The sequence below is a fragment of the Dipodomys merriami genome, unplaced genomic scaffold (assembly GCF_024711535.1).
Source record: "Dipodomys merriami isolate MVZ:Mamm:240054 unplaced genomic scaffold, mDipMer1.0.p SCAF_3, whole genome shotgun sequence".
NCBI lineage: Eukaryota > Metazoa > Chordata > Mammalia > Rodentia > Heteromyidae > Dipodomys > Dipodomys merriami.
In genome coordinates this window covers 42,971,952-42,994,135 of record NW_027204492.1, presented here as the reverse complement: position 1 = coordinate 42,994,135, position 22,184 = coordinate 42,971,952, and the positions used below count along the sequence as shown (strand labels likewise).

The 22,184-nt window shown below is 44.1% G+C and overlaps 1 protein-coding gene across 4 annotated transcripts; it reads left to right on the top strand.

The window, feature by feature from the left end:
- The first annotated feature begins 3,607 nt into the window (after nt 1-3,607).
- Armcx4 (armadillo repeat containing X-linked 4) lies at nt 3,608-21,171 on the top strand. Of its 4 annotated transcripts, XR_011376053.1 has the most exons (8): nt 5,276-5,412; nt 5,912-5,975; nt 6,706-6,785; nt 7,048-7,131; nt 7,425-7,516; nt 18,012-18,198; nt 18,617-18,708; nt 20,581-21,171. XR_011376053.1 is itself a non-coding variant. In XM_070040050.1 (6 exons), exon 6 carries the CDS (start codon nt 7,989-7,991, stop codon nt 16,038-16,040), a length of 8,052 nt encoding a protein of 2,683 aa, XP_069896151.1. In that variant the 5' UTR covers nt 3,608-3,722; nt 5,912-5,975; nt 6,706-6,785; nt 7,048-7,131; nt 7,425-7,516; nt 7,844-7,988; the 3' UTR covers nt 16,041-16,555. The 4 variants fall into 4 exon arrangements, 3 of the variants coding, with proteins under 3 accessions (XP_069896151.1, XP_069896153.1, XP_069896150.1); XM_070040050.1 differs by lacking the exons at nt 5,276-5,412; nt 18,012-18,198; nt 18,617-18,708; nt 20,581-21,171 and adding exons at nt 3,608-3,722; nt 7,844-16,555; XM_070040052.1 differs by lacking the exons at nt 18,012-18,198; nt 18,617-18,708; nt 20,581-21,171 and adding an exon at nt 7,844-16,555 and having other exon boundaries at nt 7,462-7,516.
- Nucleotides 21,172-22,184: the final 1,013 nt, after the last annotated feature.

Below are 22,184 nucleotides of genomic sequence, written 5' to 3'. Positions count from 1 at the left end.
TCTCAGCCTCCTGAGTAGCTAGGATTGCAGATGTAAGCCACCGGCACCCGGCTGAAACTTTCCTATTTTCTAAATTTTTTTTTCAGGCAGAAAAGAGTTTATTAGGGGGAGAGCAAACTGCAGGCCGCACAAGATGGAGGCACATGGAGACAGAAGGGAAGAAGAAAGAGAAAAAGAGCTCTTTTCTAAATTTTTGAATTGTTATAAGCCAGGTAAAGAGTACAATTCTTTTTGGACAATGTCACCCTTTCCCTTGCTCTCTAATAGATTTTTCCCTCCCATCCCCATCCACAAGTTGTTCAGTTCATTTTCAACGTAGTGTCTAGTGAGTACCCTGCTGCATTTATTTACCCATCCCTCCATTTCTGTGCCTCCCTTACCTTCCCAAAGACTGATAAACAAAGCAAAGAGAAACCAACAAAAACCTCTCATATTCCCATTTCCTAGAGTTCATTTTGATAGACATTATTTGGTATGATTAGATGCACATAGGCATTATGGCTTTGTGTTCCTCTCCTGAAACTTTTCCCTTTTATGTAACCCTGGCACTTTTGTGAAAAATCAGTTGGCTATTATGGATTGATTTCTGTGTACTCTATTCTTTTGCATTAGTTTACATATCTGTTTTTATGCCAAATACTTTAGCATTAAAGTGCCAAATACTTTAATGTCACTTTGGTTACTACAGTTGTGTAGTATATTTAAACTGAGTATAATATCTCCAGTTTTGTTATTTTTGTTCAAGATTGCTTTGGCTATTCAGGATCTTTTGTGGCTCCAATGGGCAAAAGACCTGAATAGACATTTCTACAGAGAAGTCACACAAATGGCCAACATGAATATGAAAAAAGCTGAATTTCACTACCAGGAAAATGGGAGTCAAAACCAGAAAATACACCTCATCCTAGTTAGAAAGGCTTTTAACACCCCCCCCCAAAAAAAAAAGAAAAGAAAAGGAAAAGAAGAATTAGATACACTGTTGGTGGGAATGCAAATTGGTACATCTATTATGGAAAACATTATGGAGGTTCCTCAAAAAACTAAAAATAGAACTACCATATGATTCAGCAATCCAACTACAGAGTATATATAAAAAAGAAATGGAATGTTGCTGGGCACCAATTGCTCATGTCTGTAATGCTAGCTACTCAGGAGGCTGATATTTGAGGATTGTGGTTCAAAGCTAGCCCAGTCAGTAAAGTCCATGAAACTCTTATCTCCAATAAACTGCTCAGAAAAAGCCAGAAGTGGCACTGTGGCTCAAGTGGTAGTGAAGTAAGGAGGCCAGGTCTTACTGGTGCCATACTGGCCACATGGTAGATGGTAGGGTCTGGCATCTTGTCTTCATGCTGGGGGAAGGGACCCCCCCCATCACCTGCCTCTCAGGTGTGCCTGGACCCCAGGAGGCAGGGGCAGGCACTTGGCTAATAGGTTACTGAATCTGTCAGTCCCAGGCAGTGGGAATTTCCTGAGGATCTGCCCCCTGTGCCAACCTATTTAGGCCAGGACCAGCCTAGCCATCGGACTCTATGGCATGTGTGTCTCCGTGATGGTGTCCTATGTCCTGTCTCCTGGCTTGTCTCCAGTCATCATGGAGTCCCAATTCAACTCTCATTGGATCTGAGTTGGCTTGTTGGTATTGTTCTTGTTATTTCTTTCCTCTTTAGCATGTTCCCTAGCTGTGTTATGTGTATTTGCGTGCTACAGGCCTTTGTAACAACTGGTGGCCTCCAGCCTGTTAATTGTATAATAAAGACACCAATATTCTATATATTTTTTTATTTTTTGGGGGGGTCCGGTCGTGGGGCCTGAACTCTGGGCGCTGTCCCTCAGCTCTTCAGCTCAAGGCTAGCGCTCTACCACTTGAGCCACAGCGCCACTTCCAGCTTTTTTCTTTTTGCTTATGTGGTGCTGAGGAATCGAACCCAGGGCCTCATGCATGCAAGGCTTTACCACTGAGCCACCTTCCCAGCCCTATTCTATATTTTTAAATGTGGCTTCTGGGATGATTTACCTTACAACAGTAGAGCTCTAGCATTGAGCACATAGAGGCTCAGAACCAGAGCCCAGTCCCTGAGTTCAAGCCCAGGACCCGCAATTTAAAAAAGAAAAAAAAAAAGAATAGATAAAGAACCTTTTATGTTTACTGAAACACTGATTCGTAATAACCAAGATAGCAAATAAACTTGAATGCCTACCAGTGGATAATGGATAAAAATAAACTACATATATGCAGGGATTATTTATTATTCAATGCTTAAATGATGAAATTCTGTCATTTGTGACAACATAGACCAACCTAGAGAATATTAAGTGAAAGAAACCAGACAAAGGAAAACAACTGCCACATGATCTCACTCATACACGGAATCTAAAAAGTAGATCTGGTCAAAGTTGAGAACCAAGCAGTGCTCATCAGAGGCTGAGGAAAACAGAAAGGAGAGGAAATGGATGAAGTTCAGTCAAGGGATACAATGCTAGTAGAAATGAATTCTAGAAGTCCTATACAAGAAAGAGACTAAGTTAACAATTATTCAGAATGAGGATAGTGAAGTTAAAATAGTGCTGGGTTTGAGTTTTGTAGTAGAATATATCCTTGTGGAATTTGGAAGTAATTATGGAAAATAAACAGCAAAAAACAAAATATCCCAACTGGCTTTCTGTCGGGATACATACACTTAATTCTTCCTTTTTGTTAGTTTTATTATATAAATCTAACATTTTATTTAGTTTTTCTCTCATTGATGGCTATTTTTTCTTGCTTTGGTTGTTTTTAACCTTGAAAAGAACAGCAAGAACTATCCTAGTATATTGTAGTATATTCTAGTATCTTTGTGAAAATCTTTAATTTATGCAGTTTAGCTGAAAATCAAGGAATAGAATTCCTGGATTAAAGATTTATGAAATAGGGCCAGGAATGTGGTTTAGTGGTAAAGTGCTTGCCTAGCATGCATAAAGCCCTGGGTTTGATTCCTCAGTACTACATAAACAGAAAAGGCTGGAAGTGGCACTGTGGCTCTAATGGTAGATTCCTAGCCTTGAGAAAAAAAGAAGCTCAGGGACAGTGCTCAGGCCCTGAGTGCAAGCCCCAGGACAGGGGAAAAAATATGAGATATTATACTTATCATTTAAAAGATTATTTTTTCTAAATTGTTCTATATAAGAAAAAAATCAGAATATCTGCTTCTAGAAAAGTGTGGAAATGTCCGTTTTCCCACATTTCAATAAATGTCCTTAAGTTTCAACAAACTTGTAGCTGACTCAATAAGGAACAGGTGTTCTATTTGCATTTCTTTAAAGTTGAGCATCTTTTCACATTTTAGTCTGTAATTTGGGTCATTTGTGTTTTTTTTTTTCTGTGAACAATTCTTTTCATGTTTGGCACATTTTTCTACTGTTATTTTATTAATGATTTTTAAAGAATTTTTAAACTACAAAATAGTAAGGTTTATGATTTCTCTTTTTTAACATTGTTTAACATTGCTAAGGAATTAACAATGAAATCTTTTTGTTTTGCAGAGAAAGTAAATTGGAGGTCTGAAAAGTCTTTTAGAAAGGTTGGAAGGCATTGTGGGCTCTCTGGCTCACCTCCGGAAAGGGCCTCCTCCACATTGGGGCCCCTCACAAGGGGGCCTCCAGCTGGGGTGTCATATTTCTACACTCTAAGAAAGAGGCTTCCTGGAGGATGTATATTTAGAGTATGACGCGCCAGAGGGGCACAGGTGGGTGTCTGGGGGCTAACTTCTGGTATTTCATTCCTGATTTTGTGATCATACTGACAGGTTTATGTGGGTGGAAGGTGGGGAGGGGAAAGACCTCTTTTCTTGGTGACTATTTGGGATACTGTATTTTCAACTTCCGTGGTGGGGGGGGGGGACGACGACAGAGAAACAGAGAGAGATGATGGGGGTTTTACAGCATTTCAGTCATGTACAGACCCTTATCCTCATTGCCCCTGGAAAATGCTGAACACTCTCTACTGCTATGGTGACAGATGAATGGCAGATACCATCAGTGGCATGATGGAATGAAATGTCCAAATGTTATGTCTTTTTTTTCATCCATGGGACAGCAGTTGGTCCTTTTATGGGTGTGTTGAGACTGGTTTGATTACATGCCAAAGTAAAATCTAAATAAAGAAGCCCATGCATGGAAAATGTGTTCATCTTTGAAGTCATTAGATTTTAAGTCATTGGGTTTCTCAAGAGTTTGGGTGGCTTAATGCCATCATCCTAGGTCATCTCTGAAGTTCTGTGACATCTGACAGGAGACAGTAAATTCTGCTAGAAATGTAGAGTTATAAATTTTGTAAAATTACCAAGTTTAGAAATCTAAATGTCTTTCCAAAGATTAATTTACAGATCACATTGAAAGACATATTGGCTTTGTTTAGGATGCATTTAAATGCAACTATTGCTGGGCACAGGTAGCTCATACCTGTAATGCTAGCTACTCAGGAGGCTGAGAGGTAAGATTAAAGCCAGACTAGGAGGAAAGTCCGTGAGACTTTTATCTCCAATTAACCATTCAAAGTCCAGAAGTGGAGTGTGGCACAAATAGTAGAGTGCCTTGAGCACAAAAGCTCAGGGATAGTGCCTAGGATCTGAGTTGAAGCCCAGGACCAGAACAAATAAATACAACTCCAATAATTACTTGTCCACTGTGAATGCTCTGAAATGTTTTGGATCAACTAGCAAACATATTTCTTAAGTGGCATACAACAGTGTGAACAAATGAGTCTTTTTGTTAATTTTACAATTTGAATTTATTTCGAAAGGAAATGACTTTACTGCATTTCCCCATTTCTAATAAACCAATGTTAGAAAAAAAGAGGCATATAAAAAATAAAGTGAAGTTTCTATTTGCTTTCCTCCTTCCCCAGCCATTTGGTTTTGTCTGTTCTAAGGCAGGCAGGTTGGAGAGAGGGCGGGTGGGAAGCATTGCTTTTGTAGCTTGAGAGGAAAAGAAAAGATTCCTCAAGGATGCAAAAAGACTACAGCCCAGGCTTGAGTGTGGGTGTTGGGCCGGGGGAGGGGGGGGGAGGGGAAGGGGAGGGAGATACGGACCTTCCCTGGTAACCAGACACCGGTAAACTCCAACCACAAGATGGTGATGCCACTTGTGGGCTCTCAGATTGGAGAGGATCGAGATGAGTGACAGGGCGGGGCGGGTTGGGGCATGGCGCACAGACGGGAGGAGGGGGATGTTGGCTTGTGGAAGGGGGTCTTGTTGACTGCTTGCCTACCGGTGGGGGGTTGTGAGGAGGAGGGCGAACGATGACGCGCGGCCCTCACGTGACCCGGAGCTGCAGAGCGACGCAGCCTTGGGTGCAGTCGTCACTCGCGTCTGGCTAGCAGCTCCCCGCCGCCCAGCGCACGGCGGGCTGGCATCGGGCCCGGGAAAGCGGAGCAGGTAAGGCCCCGGGGCCCGCGCGCCAAGGCCCGGCTCGCTGCAGCTTTGCCGATCGGGAGGCTGTACTAGGAGGGATTGTGGGGGTGTGTATGCTGGATTGGGCTCAAGGATCCTTCGTCTCTGATTCTCCCAAGCCCCCTACCCAGCTAAATCTGTTCAGGGGAACCATGGGCTTTGACAAGGCAGCTGCTGGAGTGTCTCTCAGACAGAAATAGCAGATTGAGGTGTTCATCCTCTCGAAGCGTATTAGCTGACCGCACATGTCCTCTGGCGTCCTGCTCATTTCAGAGAAGGGACGTGCCACGGTGGCGTTTGCAAAGAAAATGGTGGGCCTTAGTGACTGGACAGCGGGGTTGGTAGGGGTGGTGTCTCTGAAGGCGGGGGAGGGACGTTTGACAAGCAGATTTCTGAATCTGGAAAAATGAGAATTAGGATCTGTGGCCTGGGAGCTGGCCTAAGCACTCAGTGCCTTTACTCTCTCTTGTTTTTTGGACAATAGTTTGATGTGGCACTGTTTGTGGTGAGGCGAGGGAAGAAGAGAAAACCGCATGGAATCTATGGAGGTTAGTGTGTGAACCGCTCAAATTCTGCACGAATTTTATGACACTCTTAGGTGCTGCTGAATGATTGGGATGCAGGGTGGGGCTACCTGGGGAACTTCCTCTACTGCTTTTTCTTACCAAGCTTTGTAATTTAAATCATGCACTAAAGCCCAATTTAAAAAATAAACTTATATCAATTTATTCATTCCTATTTGAGGTACCACTGACAAAAGGCAAATTGTATCAAAGAAAATTACTATTATTTTTCAGCCTTGTGGGGGGCAGAGAGGGAGATAATGAATTAGAAGAAGTAAAAGCCCTCCACACCTGACATCTTTTTTTCTGGAGATGCCTACAGATGTGTTTCAGGGGAAGCAGATGGCAGTAAGCTATCATTCTGGAGTCTTGGAATCTGAGGGCTTCCATCTTTTCATCACCCTCCAGTTTCCTAGATACCCATGGCTACCTGGCCATCTTGGTGAAGGAAATGGTGGACTTTGAGAGCTGGGGAATCCTAGAGCCCTACAGGTGGTTTTGAAATAATTCACCTTATTTTCCCCCTTTTAATTTTTCCTATCTCTCTTTTCTCCTCTACCCATTTCAGTGCTGGGGAAATTCTAAACTCTGCCTGCTAAAAAAAATGGGTCTATAAACCCAGAAAGGTTTATATCTGAATGAGGATTTATGTGTTTAGATACTAGGATGTCACACTCAACATTCACCCTTCCTCCTTTTCTCTGTCTATTTCTAGGTCTTCACATAAGCTTGCAGTAGGGCTGTTTGCCACTGGAAATAAGGGAAAGAGGGCAAGACCAGCCTGAAACTATAGAGGTTGGTGTTAAAATGGGCTATGCCTGGAGTGACAAGAAAGGGTAGGCTAAGCAGGTGGCTGAGACTTGATTTCAGGGCAGGAAATGGTAGGGATATTTTGGTGAGAGTATACTAGGGTATGACTGATGAAGTATTGCAAGATGAGATATATTAATAAATTGGAAATGGACCCTGACAAGGCAGATATTGGGGTCAGGAATTTCGGTGCTTATTTTTTAAGGACTTAATCTCCTTTGCCTCCTGGCTTTTTACTTTTCCACAGAATTGCCTGAATGCCTCCTTGAGAGCTTGATATCACTGAAAACAGAGAAATAAGGAGGAAATTGCCTCTGATCATTAAAGACTGGTGAGTGGGGACTGCCTGGGTATGCTTCTAAGAGTAGGTTAGTGGAGTCCATTATGCATTTGGTAAAGGCCAGTGGCCAGTCTGGAGGACCCTCAGCCTTTCTCTTTCCCAGCTACCTTTTTCAATATCCCTGACACCCCAAAATCCTCACTTTAATTCTGGTAAACGAAAAAGGGTGGCAACACCTGGAGGATTGGGTGGACTGGAGTAAACAGGTAGTTTGCTCATAATAGTTCCATTAAGAATAAACTCTCCACTCCTATCTCTTGCTTCCTTTGTCTACCTGTCCCTAGGTCCAAAGATCTTATGAATCTATATATCTACTTTAAGGTGTATCACCACGCAAGAGAAGGAAAGAAGAAAGAACTTTCTTGGATTGTTACAGGTTGGTATGACAGTGGGAACCTGTGGGAATGGTGACCAGAGTAGGTCTGGCAAAATGTAGGTCTGAGGGCTTCTCTGCCTCTTCTATTCATCATTAGCCTTCCTACCATCTTTCCTGCTGTTCATTTGGAGTATGGAAGTACCCTGATGGAAAATTGCTGGGCATTGGGGAAATGGAAAAGGTGAATGAAGGAATGGGAAGTTTGCGAATCATCCTCTTCTCCCAACCACATAACTTTCACCCTTTCTTGTTCCTCTGTGTATCTATCTGTATGGTTTGGTAGAATTAGATGAGAAATTTTAGTTCATTTCCTTCCTCCACTTCTAGGTCTACCTCCAGTGGCAGCTGTAGTGGCCTTTGAGTGGCTGAAGACCAGCACCCTCACAGGCCTACACCCAGATCTATCACCCTCTTTCCCCAGCCCAAGTGAGCCCCCTTGTACTTTGTTCGTGCCTTCTGCAGGGGTAATTACATGGGCCGTGTACAGGAAGTGGGCTGGGCAACTGCAGGACTGGTGATTTGGGCTGGCACCTGCTACTACATTTACAGATTAACAAAGGGAAGAGCTCAGAGTGTGAGGAGACCTGCCAGAAATGGGTCCCAAGTCAAGATGGAGACTGTGGTTGGGGTACAGAGCCAGACCTTGGCCAAGGATGAAGCCATGGCTGGGTCAGAGATTGAGATTAGACCCAAGGCCGAAACTGGAGCAGGAAGTGGGCCCAGAGCTGAAGTAGAGAATAAGGTCACTGTTATAGCCAGACCTAAAGCCAGCTCTCAGGCCAAGTCAATGACTGAGGCAGAGAGAGAGATTCAATCTGAGGCCAACTCAGTGTCTGGAACATTGGTGGAGACTGAGGCAGTGTCTTTGACTGAGGTCAAAGCCCAGGAAGTGGCCATGAAAGAGGCAGTGACGCAAACTGATACTGAGGCTAAGGGAGTAGGCAAGAAAGAGGCAGTGACCCAGACCAAGGCAAAAGCTTGGGCACTGGTTGCTAAAGCAGAGGCCAAGAAAGAAGCAATGACCCAGACGAAAGCTGAAGCTCGTACATTGGCTGAAAAAGAGACAGAGATTAATCGAGTGATGGTAACACAGAGTGAGGTCTTGACAGTGACCAGGGAAGTGGTCAAAATCGAGACCATGAACAAGACTGCAATTGTGGCTGAAACCAAGTCAAGATCCCTGGAAGAGACTGTGAGTGTGGTTAAGACTCAGCCTAATGCTAGGCCTGGTGTCACATTTGATGCTAAGGAAAATCCCAATAACATGACCAGGGCAGTGGCTGGATTGGATGTGAAGTACAGTGTACAGTCTCAGGCTGTACCTAAGATCCAAAATGATGGCATGTCTGTTGCTGAGGTTGATACGGGGAGTAATGTTCATGCCATGTGTAAGGCAGAGGCAGGAACAAGCACAAGAACCTGTATAATACAACCTCAGACTGTGGCAAAGAAACAGACTTTGGAAACATCTGGTACCAGGCCTAATGACAAAGGAAATACCAATGGCATTGCTAAGGCAATGACTGGACCTGACATAAAAGCTGCTGCCCAGTCTCAAGGTGTAATTGGTGCTCAGGTTGCAGCAATGCCTAATGCCTGGGTTAAAGGTAGAGGCAATTCTAATGTCATGGCTACAGCAGAGGCCAGGACAAATCTGAGAATCAATTCACATGCTGAGGCCTTGCCTGATACCAGGGATAACACCAGAAGCAATTCCAATGTCATGGCTAAGGCAGGGGCTGGGATAGACATATTGTCTTGTACTTGGCCTCAGCCTGTGACCAATGTTCTGGATGATGCCTTGCTTGACAACACAATCAAGGCTAAGGACAATGTCAGTGTCTTGTCTAAAGAAAGCACTCAGGCTTTGGGCCAGAGCCCTAGTGAAGCCTTACCTAACACTAAAGCTAAGGCTAAAGGCAAAGCCAAAGCCAAGTGTAAGACAGTGGCTGGAACAGACATAAAAACCTGTGTCCAGCCTCAGCCTGGGGCCAAGACCCAAGCCGAGGCCTTGTCTGATTCCAGGGTTGATGGTAGAGTTGATTCTAATGCTATTTCTAGAATCGGGGCTAAGGCAGACCAGAGGGCCTATGGTCATCCCCAAGCTATGGGCAGCTCTCCGAATGAGGCCTTGTCTGGTACCAGGAATAAGGTTAAGAGCAATCTTAATGCTTTGCCTAAGACAGAGGCAGAGGCAGCTACAACAAGCTCTGCCTATCACCAGATTGTGGTCACTTCTAAGAGTGACATCTTGACTGGAGCCAAGAGTAAAGTTAGGGGCAATCGCAATGCTGTGCCCAAGTCAGGGGCTGGGCCAGAATCAGGGGGCTCTGTCCAGCCCCAGATTCTACCCAATTCCCAGGGTGAGGCCTTGTCTGGTGCCAAAAATAAGGCTAAGGGTAATGCTATGGTTAAGTCAGAGCCTGGGGTGGGTACAACAGGCTCTACCTATTCCCAGGCTATGGCCATTTCCCAGAGCACAGCTTTGACTGGTGCAAAGTCTAAGGTCAAGGGCAATTCCAATGCTTTGTCTAAGTCAGAGTCTGGGGCAGGAATGGTCACTGCTCATCCTAAAGCTGTGACCAAGTCCCAGAGTGAGACATTATCTGGTGCCAAGAGTAAGATCAGAGGAAATTCCAATGCTATGTCTAAAGTAGAGCCTGGAACAGAGACAATGGACTCTAACAAACCTCAGGCTATGACCACTTCCCATGGTGAGAACTTGCTTGGTGCCAGAAATAAGGTCAGGGGCAATACCAATGCTGTGCCTAAGTCAGAGGCTGGGGCAGGTATGGTGGGCTCTACTCAGCCTCAGGCTGGGGCCAGTACCCAGGCTGGGATCTTGCTTGGTGCCAGAAATAAAGTCAGGGCCAATCCCAATGCTGTGCCTAAAGCAGGATCCAGGTCAGGCACAAGAGGCTCTGCTCAGTCTCAAGCTGTGGCCAGTTCCCAGGATGAGGCCTTACTTGGGGCAAGGGACAAAGCTCCATCCAATTCTGTAGCAGCTGCCACAGCAGAAAATGTGGCTTATGCAAGGCCTGAGGCTGAGGTCGTGCCCACTTCTGAAAGTGAGAGTGGGACAGGTGCACAGATGTGTGGGAGGACTCAACCTAACATTCATGACTACTACTGGAATGGGATTGGTGTTGAAGATTGGATTGCTGCTGAACGGTGGATTAAATTTAGGTTTCAGACCATTGATGGAGACTGGGAGAACAGTGTATCTTGGGCTGATGAAGAGAATGAAGCCAGTATTGGGTCCTGGAGTGGGACTGGTGATAAAACTGGTGTTGTTAGTTCCTGGGCTGTGGCTTGTGATGAGACCAGTATTAAGTCTTGGACTGGAGCCAGAACTGAAAATGAGGTTCCTCTTGGGTCCTGGGTGGGAGCTGGAGACCAGGCTAGTGGAGGGCTCTGGGCTGGTGCTCAAGCTACTGAGGGGGCATGGGCTGGGGACAGAACCAGTGGAGTTTCCTGGCCTGGGGCTGTGAATCAGGCCAGTGGGGGGACTTGGGTTGTTTCTGGGAATCAGGCGATTACAGGGCCCTGGGCTGTGAGTCAAGTTAGTGATGGGTCTTGGCCTGGAGTTCAAGCCACTGGAGTGTCTTGGGTTCTGGACCAGGCTACTGGGACTTGGACTGTGGCAGAGAACCAGGCTGCTGCAGTGTCCTGGACTGGAGCTGGAAATATAGTTAGTATTGGGTACTGGACTGGAGCTGTGGACCAGACTACTGGCGCGGCCTGGGTGGGGGTTAGTGATCAGTCTTGTGGTGAGACCAAACCCAGATATGAGGATCAAGCTGGCCAAAAAGTATCCTGGGATGGCACTAGTGGCCAGGCCAGTGGAGGGTCTAGGTTGGGACCTGAGGACCAGTCAAGTGGAAGGTCTTGGACTGGAACTGTAGACCAAGCCAGTGGAGGGTCCTTACTTGGAAGTGTAAACCAGTCTAGTAGTGGATCCTGGGCTGGCACTGGGGACCAGGCTAGTGGAGGACCTATGTCAGGGTCTGCAGACCAGGCCAGTGGTGGGTCCTGGGCTGGAACTAGAAACCTAGCTGGAGGAGGATCATGGACTGGGACTAGTGATCAGTCTGATGGTGGATCAAAGTCTAGTTTTGAGAATCTGGACAGCAATGGAGGGACTTGGACTGGAGCTATTGGCCAAGCTGATGGAGTGCCCAAGTCTGGAACTGAGAATCAGTCTAATGGAAGACCCTGGGCAGATTCTGGTGGTCAAATCAGTGGAGGGTTCTTGTCTGTGGGCCAGGTCAATGGAGAGTCCCAGGCTGGGTCTGGTGACCTGGCTAGTGGTGGAACAAAGCCAGTATTTGAGAACCAGTCCAGTGGAGGAAGATGCTGGACTGATGCTGGGAACCAGTCTGGTAGAGAATCTGGGCTGGGAACCAGGGACCAGTCCAGTGGAAATTCTTGGCATGGCACTGAAAACCAGGGCAGTGGATGGTTCTGTGCTTATACAGGGAATCAGACCAGTGGAGGAGGGTCTTGGAGTGGGTCTGGTGGTCACGGTGTTGGAGGGTCCACTCCAGGGCCCATAAACCAGTCTAGTGGGTCCTGGGTTGCCACTGGAAATCAGATCAGTGGAGGGGCCTGGATTGGGCCCGGAGATCAGGCTGGTAGCTCTTCCAAACCTGGATTTGATGGTCAGGCCATTGGAGGTGGGTTCTGGTCTGGTGCTGGGGACCAGGCTAGTGGAGTGTCCAGGCCAAGGGAGGATCAGTCCAGTGCAGGAGTTTCCTGGGGTGCAACTGGTGGCCATGTCATTGGATTGAGTAGACCGTGCCCCACAGACCAGTCAAGTGGTGGGTCCTGGACTACCGTTGGGAGTCAGGTCAGTGGAGGGCCCTGGGTTGGGCATGGAGATCAGACTGGTGGCTGTTCCAAACCTGGATTTGATGGTCAGGCCTGCAGAGGCGGTTCCTGGACTGGTGCTGGGAACCAGAATATTGAAGAATCCTGGGTTGGGCCTAGGTCTGTCAATGAAGCTTGTGGAGCTTCTAGACTGAGCCATGAGGACCAGGCCAGTGGAAGATTCTTAGTCAGTGCTGAGGTAGAGGCTAATGAAGGATTCTGGTTTGGGCCTGGAAGTGAAGCCTTTGTAGGGGCTTGGTGCTGGACAGGGCAAAACTCTACTATTGTTCCCATGCCTGTTGGTAAGAATGGAGCCACTATTCAGTCCACATCAGGGACTGAGCAAGTGACCAGCATTAGTTCTGGGTTGGGTGATGAGAACAAGGCCACTACTGGGTCTTGGATAAGATCTTCAGGGGCAGCTTATATGGGTGCTTGTTTGGGGGCTGCAGCAGCTCAGGCTGGAACTAAAACTGTGATTGAAGCTGGAACTGTGGCTGCATCTAAGGCTGGAGCTGAGGCTGTGGCTCAGGCTAAGGTTGAAGCTGTGACAGAGGCTGAAGTGGCAGAGGCTGGGGCTGAAGTTACAGCTGTTGCTGAGACTGAGATTGTAGCTGAGGCTGCAGTAGAGGCTGGACCTGAGGCTGCAGCTAAGGCTGGGGTTGAGGCTGAGACTGTGACCAGGATGGGGTCTTGGTCCTGGAATTCAGATCTGAGTACTATTAGGTCTAGATTTGAAACCAAGGAAGAGGCTGGCACTAAGGCCCGGTTGGGATCTTGGTTCTGGAATGTACAAGAGGCTGGTGCTGAGGCTAGGATGGGATCTTGGCCCTTGGTTGGAGAAAAGACCCCTAAAGGGTTTAGGCCTGGAGCTAAGGAAGAGGCTGGTATTGACACCGGGAAGGAATCTTGTCTCTGGGATGTGGATTTGAGTGCTAAGAGGTCTAGGCTTGAGATTGAAGAACAATCTGGTACTGAGGCCAGGATGGAATGTTGTTTCTGTGATATGCACTTGGCCATTAAAAAACCTAGGCTTGAGATTGAGGAACCGGCTTGTACTACGTCCAGCATGGGATCTTGTCTATGGGATGTGGATTTGGCCATTAAAAAACCCAGGCTTGACACTGAGGAAAAGGCTGGCACTGAGGCCAAGATGGGATCTTGGTCCTTAGATAGACTTGTGACCACTACAGGATGTAAGTTTGGAGCTGAAGGAGGAACTGGTGCTGCTAGGATGGGATCTTGTCTCTGGGATGTGGATTTGACCACCAAAGACTCTAGGCGTGAAACTAAGGAAGAGACTAGAGCCGAGGCTAGGAAGGGATCTTGTCTTTGGGATGTGGATTTGACCTCTAAGGGGTCTAGGCTTGAGCCTGAGCAAGAAGCTGGTGCTGAGGCCAGGCCAGGATCTTGTCTCTGGGATGTGGATTTAACCTCCAAAAGTTCTGGACTTGGGGCTGAGGAACAGGCTGGTGCTAAGGCAAGGAAAGGATCTTGTCTCTGGGATGTGGATTTGACCACTAAAGAGTCTAGGCCTGAGACTGCGGAAGAGGCTGGTGCTGAAAATAGGACGGGATCTCGTCTCTGGGATGTAGATATGACCAATAAAGGGTCTGGACTTGTGAGTGAGGAAGTGGCTGGTGCCGAGGCCAGGATGGGATCTTGTCTCTGGGATGTAGATCTGACCACCAAAGGGTCTAGGCTTGAGACTGAAGAAGAGGCTGGTGCTGAGACCAAGGTGGGATCTTGTCTCTGGGATGTAGATATGGCCAATAAAGGTTCTGGTCTTGGGTCTGAGGAAGAGTTTGATGCTGAGGCCAAAATGGGATCTCGTCTTTGGGATGTGGATTTGACCACTAAAAATTCTAGTGTTGATACTGAGGAAGAGGCTGGTGCTGAGGCCAAGACAGGATCTTGTCTTTGGGATGTAGACATGACTAATAAAGGTTCTAAGTGTGGGACTGAGGAAGTGGCTGATACTGAGGCCAGGGTGGGATCTTGTCTCTGGGATGTAGATCTGACCACCAAAGGGTCTAGGCCTGTTGCTGAGGAAGAGGCTGGTGCTGAGGCCAGGATGGGGTCTTGTCTCTGGGATATGGATTTGAGCACCAAAGGGTCTACGTTGGGATCTGAGAAGGAGGCTGGAGCTGAGGCTAGTATGGGGTCTTGTCTCTGGGATGCAGATCTGACCACCAAAGGGCCTAGGTTTGGAGCCGAGAAAGAGACTAGAGCTGAGACCAGGACAGGGTCTTGTCTCTGGGATGTAGATTTGACCACCAAAGAGTCCTGTCTTGGGGCTGAGGAACAAGCTGGTGCTGAAGCTAGGATGGGATCTTGTCTCTGGGATGAAGATTTGACCACTAAAGAGTCTAGGCTTGGGGCTGAGAAACAGTCTGGATTAGGATTTTGGATGAGGATGGCTAGGAATGTAGATGAGGATGAGCTAAGTGGAACATCCAGCCCTGATATTGAAGAGATCAGTTTAAGATCTTTGTTTTGGGCTGACGGTGAAAACAGCAATGAGCTCAGCTCCAAGAGTGAAAAAGATGTCAATTCTGAATCTTGGACTGGAGATAAGGACAGCATTAAAGAACAGTTTGAGGCTGGTTATGGAGTAGATATAACTTCTTGGTTCTGCACTGGTAATGAAAACAGAAGTGAAAACAAATCTACAGCTAAGGATAAAACCAAGTCAACTGAATCAAGAGGCACATATCCATCCATGGTTCCTGGGGCAGGAATGGGATTATGGGATGGAGCCATGGTCTGTTCACAAGCAAAGTTTCTACAACAAACTGAGGCCACCTTTCTAGGTAAACATGAGTGCAAAAAACAGATGAAGCATGGGGATAAAACGCGGGCCTGGTCCTGCCGCTGTAAACGTGAAACCAATATAGATCCACAAGATCTTGAAAAACTGATTTGCATGATCGAGATGACTGAAGATCCTTCTGTTCATGAGATAGCCAACAATGCTCTGTATAACAATGTTGATTATCCTTATTCTCACGACATTGTTCGCAATGTAGGTGGAATCTCAGTTATTGAGAGTTTGTTGAGTAATCCTTATCCCAGTGTTAGACAGAAGGCTTTAAATGCACTGAATAACATCTCAGTGGCTGCTGAAAACCACAGAAAGGTTAAAACATACTTAAGCCAAGTATGTGAAGATACTGTCACCTATCCATTGAATTCCAATGTGCAGGTGGCTGGACTGAGATTAATAAGGCATCTGACTATTACTAGTGAATATCAGCATATGGTTACAAATTATATTTCAGAATTTCTTCGTTTGTTAACTGTTGGAAGTGGAGAAACTAAAGACCATGTTTTGGGAATGCTTGTGAATTTCTCTAAAAATCCATCGATGACAAAAGATTTGCTCATTGCCAATGCACCAACAGCCCTTATTAACATTTTCAGTAAGAAGGAGACAAAAGAGAACATTCTTAATGCTCTTTCACTATTTGAAAATATAAATCACCATTTTAAAAGAAGAGCAAAAGTATTTACCCAGGACAAGTTCAGTAAAAATTCTCTTTATTTCCTATTCCAACGACCTAAAGCCTGTGCCAAGAAACTTCGAGCCTTAGCAGCAGAATGCAGTGATCCAGAGGTGAAAGAAAGAGTTGAGATATTAATAAATAAACTCTGATTGGCTGTATATTCCCAAATTTGAGTAACATTTTGGTTTTGTAGTCTGGAAGCAATACATATTGTAAATTTCATTGTAAAACTGATGTGACTATGAGGGTCTATAGCTGGACCATTTTTATGAACAACAAATGAATTCAAACTTGTACTGGAAATATATGTGTAAAATTTTATCTTGTCTGGCTTGAGATATTTTTAGTATGCTTCATGAGCAGAAACTGAACTGATTCTTCATAAGTAAGGTAATTTTAGTCCTTTGTGTGGACTTATGTTTATACATTTGAGACTTTATTTTTATGTCATCAATAAAGTTGTGTGTTTTAAGCAGAAAAAAAAGACATTGTCTTTGTCTTTTGGATTTATGATCTGTTTGGAAAGATAAGACATGTGGGAACAGAAAGTAACAAAATCAGGAGCCTGCGGTCACTCATGGGTCAAGTAGATGCTTTCCATCAGTGCTGAGAGGTAGCAGAAGCTGCTGTATACAACAGTGCACAGGAGAAGTTTTACAGAGGAAGGGGAATTTAAGTAAGCAAGGTTTGAGAATAATATACAAAAGATCAAAAGGACACCTAAGGAGGGAGGAGGTGCAGTATAAGAAAGACATAGAAATGGGAAGCATGCTCTGTAGAAGAGGCTGGCTGGCTGCAATGGAAAGTTTCAGGAGACAAGTAAGGATATAGAATTGGCAAGTTGGTATGAATTCTATCCATGGACCACTCCTTATTGCTATAATAGGTTATCTGATTATGGTGCCATCTACCCTAGGAAGACAACAAGGAATTTTATAATTAGAGGAATGACAGGGTGAAAGGAAAACAATATAATTCGTTTATGTGCAGGATAGGTCTAAGCTAGGGCAAGGACAATAAAGGTGACTGAAGATTGGAAAAGCAGCTAGGAAGTTACTACCATATTCAAGAAAAAGATGATTAAGGCATGAAATTTCACTAGTGGTCACAGGGATGGTAATGGTTGGATGGGATCAAGAGATTCTTGAATGAATTGGTGCTTTAGGACATACAGAGATGGCCAATTTTATTTTAGGATCCTGAGAACCTTGAACATATTTTTCTGGCCAACTCTGGTATCTTTGTAAAAGAATGAGAGAGTTGTTTTGAAATAAGAAGGAAACATTGATGAAAGAAGAATCAATTTTAGTATTTGTATCACATTTTTGTAAGGTTAATTGGAGGGTGGGGCTTTTATGAAACCATTGATAGTGCTGTTAGGATCCATAAAGGAAAAAGTCCACTCCTTGCCTACCTCATAGGTTTGGTAAGGGATTAGGGGAGGAGAACTCAAACTGAGCACACAAAGTACAAACAAGGCCCATTGAAACATGTTTCACAAGTCTTCAAGATGCTCATGCCTTTTGACCCAATAATTCTACTTGTAGAAATCTGTTCTTGTGAACTAATTAAACAATGGACTTGTAAAAAGCTGCAAATCTTCAAATTGTATAGAAGGATGACAATGTACAAATGACCTATGACTGAGAATAGGCAGTTGCTTAAATAAATTAAGGTATATTTGTACATCGAAATATTCTGCAGCCACTTAACATGTCGATGGACATCTGTATTTATTATGCAAAAATTGAGAATATAAACTTAAGTAGAAAAATAGGCTGTAAAAGCATGTAATATATTTGTATAAATTTATTTGGCAGTACTTGGCTTTGCACACAAATTTTTATTGCAAAAGAATACTATAGTAGCTTCTGCCAACTGCTTCCTTGATCTCTCATCAGGAATAGAGAACTTATTTAATTTGCTACAAGTGCTTCTGGTGATAGCTCTCAACTGTCACCTCTTCAGGAATTGCTTCAGTTGAAGACAGCTACCTCCTCCAAGGTCATACTCTCTCTTCCAGTTATGTCCAGTTATGGATGGCCATAACCTTGTCCCAAATTGGGACAACTTAACTTCTCCCTCTGTCCAATCCTGCTTCCTTCTTTTCCCTTCCACAGGTGTTTCTCTCAAAGGGTATTCCCTAATAAAAGCCCTTCATGCTGATCTCTGTTTCTGAGTCTCCTCCTTGGAAAGCCAACCTGCAAGAATCGGTACAAGAAGCTGTTCAAGAAACAAACATTCTGATGAAATTTTGGAGATGGATCACCTGCTGACCAGTTGTCAATGAGCATCCAATCATTGGTGGTAGGTGGAGTAGGTAGGCTCATGGAATGAGGTGGCAGAGAACTCATTAAGAGCCTTTGCTGGTGGTTTAGTGGGGTGGCATACTTGTGGCAGATTGAATGCATTGTCTAAAGTCATATATAGAACTTACGAGAAATACATGGGACATATCAAAGGTAAGGAAGATCAGAAAATTTGAGTAGTTATTGCTAAGCTTGATTAACCTCTATAAAGAGTAATAAAAAAAGGTAATCAACTAGTAAAAGCTACATTTGAAAACCTGAGGCATTTGTTTAAAGAATATAAAGAGGCTTTCATTTTTTTTCATGTAGAGAAGAGAAATCCAAGGAGCAGACAAGATTTATTGCTTCAAAGAAAGTTAAAATCTTAACCAAGACAAATCTTCTGATTTATATTCCTGAAAACCTTCCATTCCTAGATTCTCCTGAAAAATGTTTTACTCCTCTTTCTCCTGGAACATAACATGGATTTCCCTTGGAAGCTGTCTTTACCTCCTATCCTGGCCATTGGGTCTGTATCTAGGAGACAGTATAACATACGAGTATAACATAGCTGGAAACATACTGGCTATAATAAGAAACAAAAGAATAGATTGGCAAAGTGCTACAGGTATTGAGGGAGCTGCAATTTAAGTAGCTTGATTTTGAGGGGCTAGAATATAAAATGAGGTACAGGAACATGGAATCCATTTGAGAGTGCTTTCCCAGGGTACAAGATTTAACATCCTGACAAAGATTCCTTCAGATGACGTGAACTCACTATAAGAATGATTCCTCAAAGTATGGGGAAAAATACCCCACCCCATAAAATGAGGCTGTGGTGACAAATGGTAAATCCTCTAGAAGACTGTATGCTATAAAAGATCCCCAAGGACATACTATTTACCAAAGCTGTGAGGAATGTGCTGGTAAGAGGAGCACCAGGATCGCTAAGAAGTTCAATGATGGTGTTCCTCTGTAGGCTAGTGCTTGAAATAGTAATTGAGGATGTTATAGAAGGAGGATTCATGTTAGAAATGGTGATGAGGGCCTAAACAATAAAGACAGGATGGCTGTACTTAATTTCAGAAGTGATGTGGATACAAATACACCACAGGGTCAGCATGGTAAGTGGAGAGGTCTAATTTTCAAATATCTACAGAGATGACTAATAGAACATAGTGTACCAGGTGTATGGATAGTTAAAAGCTGTAAATAATGCATAGACAACCTAATATGCACAATGCCCTGGAAAAAATAGGCAGTTAACAATCTGCAATTAACCCATGCACTCAAAAGATACCAAAAGTGGTTGGTTAGGAGTCTGCAGAAAGTTGTCATCCCTTGCCCAGTGTCTGGTCTCAAATCAGTTTTTGACTGGAAGAACACTGAAGGAGTGTTTGGGTACTTAAGAGGAAGTACTTCCACAATGTATAGTGGTGTATTCTCTAGTCCTTCCATGGATTCAGGAAACTGTATGTCAAGTCATGGGGCTTGAACTCAGGGCCTGGGTGCTGTCCCTGAGCCTCTTTGTGCTCAATGATAGTGCTCTACTACTTGAGCCACAATGCCACTTCTGGCTTGTTCTCAGTAGTTTATTGAAGATAAGAGTTTTACAGACTTTCTTGCCTGCGCTGGCTCCAACCCATGATCCTCAGATCTCATCCTCCTGAGTACATGGGATTACAGGCATGAGCTGCTGGTGCCCGACTTAACCCAAAATTTTGAGGACAGATTGACACTAGTTCTAAACTGATAATGATACTCAGGGATCTAAAATGTCATCATGGCTACCCAGGTCTAAATGAGGTTATGGGAGCCAGGTATTATCCTGTTTCAGATTTGGCTCACAGTGAATCTACTGGGTCCACAGCCCCATCCAGTTGTTATTTTTCTAGTCTCTAAGTGTGTAAATATGCCGAGTCAATTCTTGTAGTACCATTGTAGTTGGCCTGTGCAATCAGAACTATTTGTAGATGAGAAAGCTAAATGAATTCTTCTGAAACTACACTACCTATTCCTTGGTCAAGACAGTGAATGAAATCATATAACATCCTGGGGAGAGGGTGGTAGAAATTAGTGCTACCTTGAAAACAGAGAATGTAAAGATATGGTCTCATATTTTTATTTAGTTCACCAGTTTAGCCTGGAAAATGTAAGTAGTGCTGGTGGTTAATAGCACACTATTGCAATAGCCATGCCAGATATAGTATCTTTGTTAAAGCAGATTAGTATTGCCTTATGTACTTAGTATTCAGCTCTTTTGAAATATGTGCTTGTTCTCCTATTCTTATCAGAATGGAACATCAGAAAAATTTCACATTCATATAGAATGGGCAGCAGTGTGCACTTAAAGTTTTGCTTCAAAGCTCTATTAACTCTTATTTCTTCTATTATAATACAGTCTGGAGAATCTGGACCATGTAAACATGCTTTACAAGGAATAACACATTGGATACCTTGGTAAGACACAAACAATACAGAGGAAGGGAGGCAAACCCTACAAAGATCTAGAGGATGGCCACATTAAGTGGCTTGAATGATGCGGGGAATGTCATGGATCCCTTCTAAAATAAAGGTCAGACTAATAAAGACAGATACTTAATGCCTGATAGGCCTCTTTGGGCTCTAGAAGCAGTGTATTTAACTTAGTTTTCGACTCATATACTTGGTGACACACAAACTTGTCCCTTTGAGTGGGCCCTAGAGCTGAACAACACTCTATGGTCCAACTTCAAGTAGCCTTGGTAAGATTGAGGAGGTCCAGAAACCAGGGAGAAGTTTTACATAGAGGATCAAACACAAGCAGTACTGGAGAGAGAGCACAGCAATGGCACTATCACGTAGAGAAGACCTTCCATGACATTCATCACTGCTGAACCAGTCTCTTTCCCTCATTTTGCACTTATAATCTTATGGAGGATTCTTTTTGTGATAGGCTGACTGAGGAAGGCTTAATATATAGGTACCAGAAAAGGTAATGATTCTAGCTTTAGAGGTGTGTATAGTGACCAGGAAAGATAATTTGAGTCACATCACCAGGATATCATCCTCTCAATATGGCCAAACACAGTAGTCATCTATCTGTTCCTGATTCTTTCTATATTTCTGATCCATTATGAAAGATTGTTCTCTAGGCCAAATGTATAGCTAATATCCCATGGTCTCTCTCATCATCATAATAGAAATTTCTTAGTCTTTTATGTTGGGTCTTGATTTTCCTGAATTCTAGGCCTTCTGTGTCTCAATTTATAGCCTCATTGTGATAGAGTACACCTAGGTTTCTGAGACATGGTGTATAGGATGCAAATACTTTTATTTTTTTTTTTTTTTTTTTTTTTTTTTTTTTTTTTTTGGGTCCGGTTGTGGGGCCTGAACTCTGGGCCTGGGCGCTGTCCCTCAGCTCTTCAGCTCAAGGCTAGTGCTCTACCACTTGAGCCACAGCGCCACTTCCGGCTTTTTATTTTTGCTTATGTGGTGCTGAGGAATTGAACTCAGGGCCTCATGCATTGCAAGGCAAGCACTCTACCACTGAGCCACCTTCCCAGCCCCAAATACTTTTATTTTTGCATGCCTGAAAATGCATTTATTCAGCACTCACAATTACTTCCCTAAAGAAGGTATGTTGTCATATTTGGAGTTAGAGATTCAACATATGAATTGGGGGATGCATAATTCAGTTCATAGCAGCTTTCAATGAAAAAATGACAATATCCTTACATTTATTTTCTACTCCCAGAAATAATCAGTACTGACTTTAAAAAATGGATTATTTTAGTATCACATATCTGGGTGTGAATAATAAATACCCTTATATTGTTCTCTATTTGTCTCTTTTTCCCTCTTCACCCCTTTCCCCCCTCCCCTGGGCTAGAACTGGGGTGTGAACACTCTGACTTAGCTTTCTCACTCAATGCTGATGCTCTACCACTTGAGCCACTCTTTGACTTCTGGCTTTTTGCTATTTAAAAAGACATAAGAATCGGCCGGGCGCTGGTGGCTCACGCC